Genomic DNA, 11,716 nt, shown 5'->3' with positions numbered 1-11,716 from the left:
AAAGTAAATTTTGTAATTAATAGCAAGCAAAATACTTTGTGAGCTTTTTATATAGTGCATGTTTTCTTGCTGTGCAAAATGGGCGAAAATATCCACAACACAAAAATTTCACTTTTACAGTACCGTAGTCTAATACTCTTAATACTTTGTGCATGAGAAGGTCTGAACTGAGGTAAGTCACCTAGAATCATTTATCCCTCTAAGACCAGGATTGCTAAGTTTGAGACTGTATGAGACACCAAGTAGAAAACAATTTCTACAAATTTAAGTCATTACATGGAATGCCTTTAAATTTTACTGTGTTTTCTTTCTTTCTCTCTTTCTCTCTCTCTCTCTCTCTCTCTCTCTCTCTCTCTGTCTTATACAGATACTATAAAGGATGGATCCTAATCATAATGAAGAGTTGGATCCAAATCAAAATGACCAGCAAGAAGAAGATGAAGAAGTAGAAATCATAGAAGATGATGGAAGCATGCCAGCTGGTTGGTATTTTCTTTTCAACCCAAAACTGACCTATGGTATTGACAAAGAATATAAACATATATGTATATGTACACTTTTACATGGTATTTACTTGTGTGCACATAATATCTGTTTCATAATGCATGTCTAAATGAGAGAAAACCAACCTCGAAATGGCATAAATGGCCGAGATTACGACCATGTTGCATTCTTGTCTGCAGGTCATTGTAAGAATTGGACTAGCGAGAGAAAAGTTCCTTTCCTGAATTTCAAACTACCTTTAAAAAAAATCAATTAAAACCTTTGTATGAGATGTCTAGTGGTAGCATTGATGCTCTTAATGATGAAAACAAAAAAGATCCAAGATCCCAATTTGAAGATTCTTTCATTTGCTTTTTCAGTCATGTCATCCTGATCAAATTTTGTCCACCTGTTTAGATTCAAAGTAGCTCCCTTCAAATATTGAAATGAAAACTATAGTCAGCAAAGTAATTATATTAGCTTGAAGTGATAACAGATCATGCATATAATGATGTAGGAATACAACTGCCATACACATAAATACATGTGTATATTTTTATAAAATCATGTTGTGATATTGACTTCCAAAATATATTTCAAGATAAAATGTTTTCTCTTCAGTAGTTCCCTAGTAATTTTCTTGATATAATTTTGCTTCAGACACTGTCTTCAAGTGCGTGATTGCACATAAATTTGCCTTTGGGTTAGGGTAAAGTGTAGAGCGTTGTAGATTGTTGAAATTGTGGTCACAATTCTATCATGTCACAACATTAAAGTGTTTACGGCCATCATCAATAGGCATTCTACTAATCAGAATCCATGCATGTGATGGTTTCCCTGTAGACTTGATAGCAGAAGAAATGGGTGACATGGACTTCTACGACTACGACGGGGAGAATGAGGAGGATGACGATGCGGAAGGGACTGAAGCCACAGAAGGAGATTCAGAGGCTAACGCCAGGGATGATGCAGTAGCGAAGTTTGAAAGCCATTCTGGTCAGTGTCATTGGATTCTTGTCATAGTTTCTCATCATTTGCATAAGTACCACTAGTTAAGAAGGAGGGATAGTATCTGTTCACACATTCTAAGCAAAAATGTATAAATGGCCATTTGATAGCAGATATGTCAGTTTTGAGGGGAAAGCTGAGTACCTAATAATTTTACTCTGTAATATACTACTAAGAGCTTTGAATTACAGTTGAACCGCTCGTATCCGGACAAGTCGGGACCGGGGCTCATCCGGATAAGGGATTTGGCCGGATACAGGAGACTCAATACTTTATACATGTACATTGTATACACATGTACTGATGTAGCCCATTGTAGTACCACCTTTCATTGTTACATTTGGGGATGTTTGGGGATGTTAAAATGTCTGAAGGTAAGCAATTTGGAAGGAAATTTGATGTAATGTATGTTAATCATGTTGGAAGTAATATGTAATTCATGTGTGTTTGTGTAGGAGTTCTCAAGGAGTTGGGAATCCCCCTTTCCTCCCGTAATTATTAAAAAAAAAAAAAAAAATCACGGCGAGATTGCGTCCGTATAATAGAGAGATCCAGATAAAGGGAGGCCGGATAAGAGAGGTTCAACTGTACCAGGAAAATCAAGTTTGAAAAATTAGGCTTTCAGTCCAAATACTACACCTTCTGTACTTATTATTATCTAAAATATATCAGACCCTTTGCACTCCATATTTTACCCAAGTCATTTTATAAATCAAATCATTTCTTTGAAGGCATATCACTTTGTTGATTTGTATTGAAGCTCACTCCCAAGGCAATCACCAGCAAAGTAGGTATGCATTTGTAGTCCAGCACAAAGCAGCCATTTGTAAAGGCTTGAAGTGCAGTAGAGTTAAAGGTGATTGCAGGTACTTGTGTGCAAGGATGCCAGCTGTCACTGCCAGCACTCCTTTCATCGCACTCCAGGTTCGGTGTTCTGCTGCGACATCCATCCAGCGGGGGGCATGCTGGCAGTCACGGGGGGTGAAGACGACAAGGCCTACATCTGGAGCACCACGGACGGCGAGTCGGTCCTGGAATGCACGGGTGAGATCTGAGAGAGTGCACCTGTTTTGCTAGCCTGACTAGGAGAAACAAAAATGTCCCTTTGATAAATCAAATTGGCTGATGGTAGCTTGCAAGGCAGCCAAAGTATGTTTCATCATACACCCGAATGACTTCCTAATCCATTATGTTGCAGATTTTCTTTTTTCCTAGACGCTATGAGTCAAGCTTCCATATGTTTGTTATTTAAACATATTGCATTTCATCACCCTCAAATTACCAGTGCATCTGTTTGTGTTAAAGGCACATAGACCCGGTGGTTTAGTCGAATGCATACGCGGGCGCACGGCGCAAGTTTCCTACAGAGACCTATGCTATCCTCTCCTCTTTAGCATTTGCGTTTTGACCCATTTCCATGAGTCCGAAGAAGTCCAATCCACTGTAGTCAGTGGTCCGATCACAGTTTGGCTCATGATTCGGCAGATGATGACAGCTTTAGCAAATTTCTTCTGTGACGTCACACTAAGAAGCACAGAAGCACGCACCCTGGCATCACTGCAGTCTGCTTGATGCGCAGGGAAGACAATGAAGGCAATGTTACCTAGCAAAACCTATGCGCTTTTCCTCTTGATGACAGCTCAACTTCAACAATCTTCGTATCAGTGCTAATGGTGATCGGCACTATCATCCAACAGCGCCCCAGCAACTACCAGGTCTACGCACCTTTAGCATGTTTAGATGAGCTGATTATGCTATAACACATGTTTCCTATAGGCATCTGCCCGAGTATTCTTTTGATTAGTCTTCTACGGGTTAAAATCCTTCCTTAATTGGGAAAGTCATAGACTGGCGAGTTACTGGTATCAAAGATTGAGGGCTACACTCCCAGTTAAGTTTTAGGAGTGTGGATACTGGATTAATTTCTCTCTCTTACTGTTAGTCATATGCACACTATTACTTATCTTCCTTTTCTGCTGCAGGCCACAACGACTCGGTGACCTGCGTCTGTTTCAGCCATGACGGAGAGCTGGTTGCCACGGGCGACATGAGTGGGCTCATCAAGGTGTGGAAGGTGTCCGCCAAGGACGAGATCTGGAGCTATGAGTGCTCGGACTTAGAGGTAAACTCACAAATCTCTCTTTACCATTTGTCCCCTTTCCTTCACAAAACCAAAAAGCGTAAGATAAGATGAAGTTGCATTGTAGCTGCCATCCTAAAGAAGTGGAAATGTAGAAAGAAAATCCTTTAAAAAATTAAAAAAATTATCTGATCATAGAACCATGAACGCAAGGAAGATTTTAATGAAGCAGTGAATTAACCGTACGGTACTAGTTTATTTGAATAGATGTCATCTGTCCTCAAATCTGTGGTGTATGGGTCTCTACATGTAAAGTGTTTAAAAAATAATAATGTGTTCTAGGCCTAGGCCAATAAATGAATGTATGAATGAATGTATAAATGAATTCAGTTATCATTTGATTAGTTAATGCATAAGGGAGCAATTGATAATTCATTAAATAGAGAAATATTAGATGTCTTGTAATTTCCTCCTGGATAGGAATCAGAAGTCTGTAGAACATATTAATGTCATGGATTCTTTTGTAAGCGAAATCAAGTACATAAAAGTGATAGTGCGATTGTGCAATATAATATGGCAACTTGATAATCTATGAGAAAGTGTGAAAAATTTGTTTGCAATGTATAGAGTTTCTCAGTGTTTTTGTTGTTGTTGTTGTTGTTATTGTATTCTTCCTGGATTGTTAAACCACCAAAGAAATAAAGCGTAGCAATTTTTTCTTTTCTTTTTGTTTTTGTCTTTGTTTTGTTTTTGTTTGTCAGTGGCTCACATGGCATAGCAGTGCACCTGTTCTGCTGGGTGGGACTGTGGACGGAGACATTTGGATGTGGAAGGTTCCCTCTGGTGACTGCAAGATGATGCAGGGGCACGGCTGCCAGACCACATGTGGCAAATTGTTCCCAGATGGTAAGGCTCAACATCTCTCTCATCAGTCCTATTGTTGCTGAGCACTCTCAGTCATTAGCAAAAGGTTTGAAAGGTACCACTGGGGCAATGAATTTCTCTTTTAGAAGGACCAGGGCCCTGTTTTATGAAGAGTTGTAATTGATTGTATAGTTGATTTCAATCATATGTCTATGGCAGCCTGTGTGGTAAGGGAATTTTTACCTAACAACTTTTGATAAAACAGAGCCCAGATATAACAATTTATACAATATTTCACAAATGCATTTGTATTTATGTCTTGATATTTGCTTGCAAATAGTCAAACATGTCTGTGTACTCCATCCAGATACTTAAATTCAAAGTCATGTAAAAACTTTAGAAAGAAGACAAATACTGGGGGAAAAAAAGATTGAAGTGTATTGTTTAAAGGACAAGTTCACCTTCATAAACATAAGGATTGAGAAAATGCAACAATATTAGTAGAACACATCAGTGAAAGTTTGAGGAAAATTGGACAATCGATGCAAAAGTTATGAATTTTTTAAATTTTTGTGTTGGAACCGCTGGATGAGGAGACTACTACAGCTTGTGAGTCATATGCGTACAACAGTATAAAGAAAATATAAAAGAAAATTCAACATATTTTCACTTTTTTCGCATAATAAAAGAGCAACTGACTTGCCTCTTTCTAAGGGCAGGGGGAATAATATTACCCATAACATGTATCGGTAACGAGTCAGGGGAATGTGTACTTTTTTCAAAAGATGGAATTTTGTGAAATTCTCTTTATATTTTCCTTATATTGTTGTACGCATGTGACATCTAAGTTATTCATACACTGCAGTAGTCTTCTCATCCAGCGGGTACTGCACAAAAACTTCAAAAAATCATAACTTTTGAACGGATTGTCTGATTTTCCTCAAATTTTCAATGATGTGTTCTACTAATATTGCTACATTCTCTCAATCCTTATGTTTATGAAGGTGAACTTGTCCTTTAAGCTCTTTGCTCTCACCTGAATAGGGTGATAGATCACTTCTGAGCAACTAGAACTGATTGTCTGTACATGGAATGTGTTATCACACTTGTGTTTGTCCATACAGGAAAGAGATGCTGTGCTGGCTATGAAGACGGTACAGTCAAGGTTTGGGACCTCAAGCAGGCAACGGCCATCCACCACTTCAAAGGTCAGAGGCCACTTAGCATCCCCTTTTGAGGAGAATTCTCCCCAAATGTTTGCACAGTTTGGCAGATGTCTCCCCCCACCACCCCCCCCCCCAAAAAAAGAAGAAGATATAATTACTTGAAAGTTATTAGCTTATCTGTATTTTGTCATCTTGTGGGCACTACCATACATATACTTTATTTTGTATATGGCTATGTAGATGATATAAATGCCATTGTATGAAACTAAATTAGCTTGATCAGATGCTTCAAATAGAAATAATCTCACATTATGTACAATGAAAATATCTAATGATCACAGATATAACTCAAGGAGAAAGAGGGAGAATGCGAAATTTTGTCAGGAATTCATAGTGATGTCTTGATTAGCTTCGTTCTAACAACTGACTTCTTATTTACATGTAACCATCATTGTAATGTGAATATCCAGTAGTATGCAAGGAACGATTTTTCACAAAAGTGATCCAATTTGCTTCCCTTGATGCCATCACTAGGTGGGAGTGGTCATGAGGGAGGAGTGACGACATTAGATTGTCACCATGACAACAACTTAGTACTGACGGGTGCGGTGGATGGATCGTCCAAGCTTCTAAATAGCGGAACAGGAAAGGTATTCAACTTTTTTATACAGTGTACTCCCGTAGTGATGAAGTCCTCTGTACCGACAGTTTTCTTTCATAAAATCAAGAAATGTTATAACCGAACAGTATAGTGCCTAAAGATATAAAGATAATCATTTTTGGACCCGAAATTTTGTTTTGTTGTAACAAGAATTTTGTTATAACCATGCTCGTTACAATGGGAGTGCACTGTACCACATATTGCGTATGTCATATTGTACACAAGCATAAATATGTCATTAATCAGGTCCTGGACCTGTAAGACAATGTCACAAGTGGCTGAAACACCGATATGCCATATGCATATTCTGCAATCGGCATTATGAGAAATGCACATCTACTTTCAGCATTTTCAATATTTTCAACATCTATATTACATTTCGTGGTGAATGGCAGTGTTTCCTTTCATATGCTTTTTAGTTTGAATAGTGTATAATCTTTGTGCCATTTTCTTGTTGTTGGCTGGTTGGTTTTCAGATGTCAGCAATACAATCTTTGCACCAAATTTTTTTCAGGTTTTAGCGACATTTACCGCTGGGCCAGTCAATGAAGATATTGGAGAAACAAACTCGGTGGAATCAGTGGGTATCTCCCCCAGGTGAGTTGATGTTAAACATGCTAAGGCCTTTCGATTATTACAAAGTCCTCAGGACTGGCAATTTTCTCCTTCTTTTTTACATCGAAATTTTATTATAACCAAAGGGAATTTTGAACCATAGACAGTAATAATGATAATTTTAGGACCTGAATTTTCACTTTGTTGTAACAATTTGTTTGTTTGTTTGGTTTTGTTTTTAAATATATATATCTGTGTTTTTGTTGTAATGGGAGTGCCGAATATAATCATTCTGACTCAGTTCTCTGGTCAGTGTAAAACAGTGGAGTGAAGGAATGCTTTTGATATGTATCTGTATGTAACACGTCCATCCCTGATGGGTTTCAGAGGCATGTGTGTTTTCACCTCATTGCCTGTCAACATGCCTGAGCGACCCAGACTCTGTCAACGTGATTCCAGGAATTAAAGGGAAAAGATAATGGCGTAATTGGTCCAGGTTCATTACATGACATGGAGATGTGTAGATAAAATTTTAGAAATTTTAGGCAAAAATCCCTTGAGTTCATAGGTCATGGTGGCAATTTTGACTGAACTTGCTTTTGTTTTTTCAATTGATAACTTGATAAAGTGGTTATGTAATTTTGTAGGAAGGATAGAAGTACACAGTTACTTGTATTGCTTGACCAGGGTGAAAGGTTCAATCTTAGGAGCTGAGATCATAAAATTTTGCTCAAAATGTCATTTTACAGCCATAAGTTCAGCATGGGAATATGAATGTTGGGATTCTAATTTGACTTGTTTTCTCTCTCTGAAACTCCTGTAAATTTCATTTTATTTTCCCACTCTGTCATTGGAAGAAAAGACCCAATAACTTTTTTGCCCTTCCTTTCACAACATTTTCCAGCCAGTCCATGGCAGCCATTGGCTCCTTGAATGGAATTCTGAGCATCTGGGACATCCCTACCCAGAAACTCCGGCATAAGTGTCACCATGAGGTGGGTATGTCACCAAAATGTCATGAGAGAGAGAAAGTGTACCACAGTGATGTTATTTCAACACAAATGTCGCCATGGTAACCAGTTCCATAGGGCATAAGATTGACTTGAAAAATCATTCCAGCTAAAGGGACAGAATGTATTTATGGACATACCCTGCTATGATCGATAACTTTCGTAGAATCAAATTCACCAACCATTCGTCACAGGGATTGGACAGACAAGTCAGCAACCTTCTCATGGTTTCTCTTGAGCGTTTGAGAATGGAAACAAACACTGGGCTGCAGGACGGAAAGAAGATTGCTGAAGACGTGCTCAGAAAGAAAGAGAGATTAATGAGATGACATGACATTAACTTGAGAGAATCGTCACAAGTGTCTGTACCAGAATATGCATTTTTCCAAAGCAGGAGGGTACAAATGATTTTTTTTTTTTTTGGAATGCAAGGATTCGATAACCTTCTGTTCAGTGTTTGTTTGAGTGTGATGTATGGTGTGATTCACAGCTTAATGCATTTAACCAGCCCACCCCCCCCCCCCCCCCCCCCCCGCTAAAAAAGAAAACAAAAAAACCCAAAAAAAACCACACACATTCAGGATGTTGTGCTTTATTGCCAATACCAAATGCACTCTTGTGGTATAATGTGAAAGCTGTGTCACATTTACAGACGCAACTGAATAATGATATTATTGATGAGCACTGAATGATAGTATTGATGATTATGATACCGTGTAATTGTACATTCTTCATCCAAATGTCAATGTGATGGCTAGATAATATGTTTTGGATACTTTTATCAACAGTAATTTATTCTCCTTACCACCCAACCGCACCCCCTCCCCCGTACTTGCCCCTTTCCCACTACCAGGCTGGCATTGTCCGCCTGAAGTGGGACCCAGAGAGTCCTATGGTTTTCACCGCCGGTCTGGATGGAGCGGTGAAGCTTTGGGACAGCCGATCAGCTCAGTTAGTCTCCTCGTGGGTCGGACACCAAGGGGAGATTCTGGATCTGGCCATAAGCAGGTCAGTTTTTTTGTTTGTTTGTTTGTTTGTTTGTTTGTTTTAAGTCGTATACTTCACCAGTTTCATCATTCTGTGAGATATATGTGTACTTTACCTTTGTTCATTCTGAAATTGTAAACATGCGATGCATGTTCAGATCCTGCATTTTATCAGCATGTTTGATATTGCATTGGGTGGGTACCCAAGACTAAAAATTTGCCATGATTTCCCAAATGTACCAACTGTTCTGTCAGTGGAAAATTGAGCAAAGAAAATGGGATTCTGACCATTCGAGCATTGAGAATTTAGGGTTTCTGGGACGAACACTGAACTAGGGCTTTCTATAGCTCAGTCAGTAGAGCACCGGGCTAGCATCCGGAGGTCTCGCGTTCGAATCGCGATGGAATCCCATTTTCTTTGCTCAATTTTCCACTAATGAATAATGTTCATTTCTGGTCAGTTTTCCTGTTTGCAACTGTTCTGTCAGATACAATGTAGCTTAACTCATCTCTTCTACTAGACTATTTATTTGAATGTAGTGTAGAGGTACACAAAACATGGTATGTAGAGTCACAAGAGGTGACTCTGCTCAAAAACTCAGATTACTTTGAATTTACACAAATATGATCTAACAGATGATAAATCTCTCGTCAGGAACAGCATATTTACACCTTGCAGTGTGAAATGCTCTGTCAGGAAGGTTGTAATTCCCTCAGTAACATTTCAAACCCTTTGGATGGAACATCCCATATGTTCCCACCCTGCAGTCATAACATACTGTATACACCGTATGTCTGGTGAGTGAAACTTTTCGTGAATTGGGACTTCCCAACAATTTTGTGAGTGGTTAAATTCGCGATCGTGGAGTACGGTGCTGAACAGAGAAATATGTGTGTGCACATCAAATTCTTGTCGGGAACAGAGTCAATATTTTTGTTTGTTTTTTTAATTTGTGAATAGCACCTGACTCACAAATTCATGAAAATAAAAACGTTAAGAAATATTCGGCATAAATACATATTATGATGTTTCTTGTTCCATTCCAATTGTTTCGCAGGGATGGTAACACAGTGGTGACGGCGTCCGGAGACACGTCGGCGAGAGTTTTCAAAGTCCAACAACCTGACAGATAATCACAAATGGATCATCAACACCGCCATCTTTGTCTTCTGAAGGGACTTGGAAAACCCATGTGACTCTGTAACTCAATGGACCAGTGATGATGGTGTTTGATATGTGCAGTGGACTTTAGGAGAAGTGCTGGAGTTGTCGTGCAGAAATGAAGAATTCTATGGCAAATGAGACCATGGTGATGACAGGATAAGCATTGTTGTGTACTGAGTCCTACTTCATGACTGAAACCACACACACACTCACAAACACACACTCTTATGGGTGCATACATACACACACAAAAAAAACCACCAAACACTCATACATACACACACAAAAAAAACCCCACCAAACACTCATACATACACACACAAAAAAAACCACCAAGCACACATACATACACACACACTAAAAAACACCAAACACACATACAGTATACATACACACACACAATCATCAACACACACAATCATCAACACACACATACACATACACATACACACACACATACACACACACATACACATACACATACACATACACATACACATACACATACACATACACATACACATACACATACACATACACATACACATGCACACACTCTCATGCACTTGTTCTCATGAGTACACACACAGTAGATCATCAACACACAAACACACACACACACAGTATGACTGAAAGTCTGCTGACCAGTTCTCATTACAGCACTATTTGTTGTCCCTTCAAAATCAAAAGGAATGCAAGCCATGCATTAGAACTATTGTAATGGAGGATGCAAGATATGTATCTATCGAGACTTTGCACTGTGCTACTTCAGTTATGGTGAATGATCTGTTTAGTGACCCAAGCATACAACAGCTTTAATGATGAACATCTTCATGGGCTGTTTGCTTTAATACCTTTAGTATTTATCAAATGAAGACATTGCATTAGAAATTGTACCAATGTTTAACCCGTTGAGGACAGATTGATTTTGCTACAACACGCATTTCCCATAGATACCTGCCCGAGTATACTCCGGACTCGTCCTCAACGGGTTAAGTATTTGTGGAATATTGCTCAATGCATGAGTAATGACAGAAGAGTGTGGTGACAAATTACTGTAAAACCAGAAATGTTAGCATGCATTTTAATTTCGTGAGAGCCAAGATTGGCAAAATTAAAATTCGTGCGATAGTTCTTGTCTAGACTATATGCATTGAATGCCAGCGGCAAGTCATGAAAATTTCATACTGCCAAAAAGCCATTAGCTCCAATTAGTGAAAAAAAAATTTGCCGCAAAGGTTTTCTCGCTATACAGTATTTGGAATCAGGAAATCAGAATAGCTTTTCCCTTCAAGGAGTCTTTTTAGGACTTACGTTTTTTTGAGTACTATGAAAAGTTTGAATGCTGACTCATCCAAAATTGCATGTTTTTTGAATGATTTTGATAAGATGTTAATGCATACTGTAGGACTTTTTAATTAAAAACAATATTTTCTCAATTTTTGGAGAGCCTCGATGAAATATTGGTGCAGATCACAAAATACTAATTTGAAAACATGTTCACAAGTTTCTGGCATTCTGCTGTTGATTTTTATGAAATAAGAATTACCTGGGTGTAAAGTGTACTGTTCTATTCTTGAGGATTAATTTATGCAAAACACCAACCCATCTTAGTCATGTGGACAAGCAGAAAATCAAATAAAATCAGAAAACAAAAAACTGATGCTGTGGAGACCATCTGTACAGAGAGAAGATCTGAGGGTGTGTTGGACAAAGAACCAGTGGTGCTAGGATTTCT

The 11,716-nt window shown here is 38.6% G+C and overlaps 1 protein-coding gene across 1 annotated transcript; it reads left to right on the top strand.

The window, feature by feature from the left end:
- The first annotated feature begins 379 nt into the window (after positions 1-379).
- On the top strand, positions 380-9,947 carry LOC139735814 (angio-associated migratory cell protein-like). The gene is made up of 11 exons (XM_071646563.1): positions 380-482; positions 1,327-1,479; positions 2,416-2,535; positions 3,474-3,613; positions 4,333-4,477; positions 5,560-5,643; positions 6,136-6,251; positions 6,777-6,859; positions 7,722-7,812; positions 8,681-8,835; positions 9,872-9,947. The coding sequence occupies exons 1-11, from the start codon at positions 380-382 to the stop codon at positions 9,945-9,947; spliced, it is 1,266 nt and encodes a 421-aa protein (XP_071502664.1).
- The last annotated feature ends 1,769 nt before the right edge of the window (positions 9,948-11,716 follow it).

Source organism: Diadema antillarum, unplaced genomic scaffold (assembly GCF_040938485.1).
Source record: "Diadema antillarum isolate AM-2024a unplaced genomic scaffold, OU_Dant_1.0 seq00000599_RagTag, whole genome shotgun sequence".
NCBI lineage: Eukaryota > Metazoa > Echinodermata > Echinoidea > Diadematoida > Diadematidae > Diadema > Diadema antillarum.
Note: the sequence above shows the minus strand (reverse complement) of the source record. Positions and strands in the feature narration are given on the sequence as shown.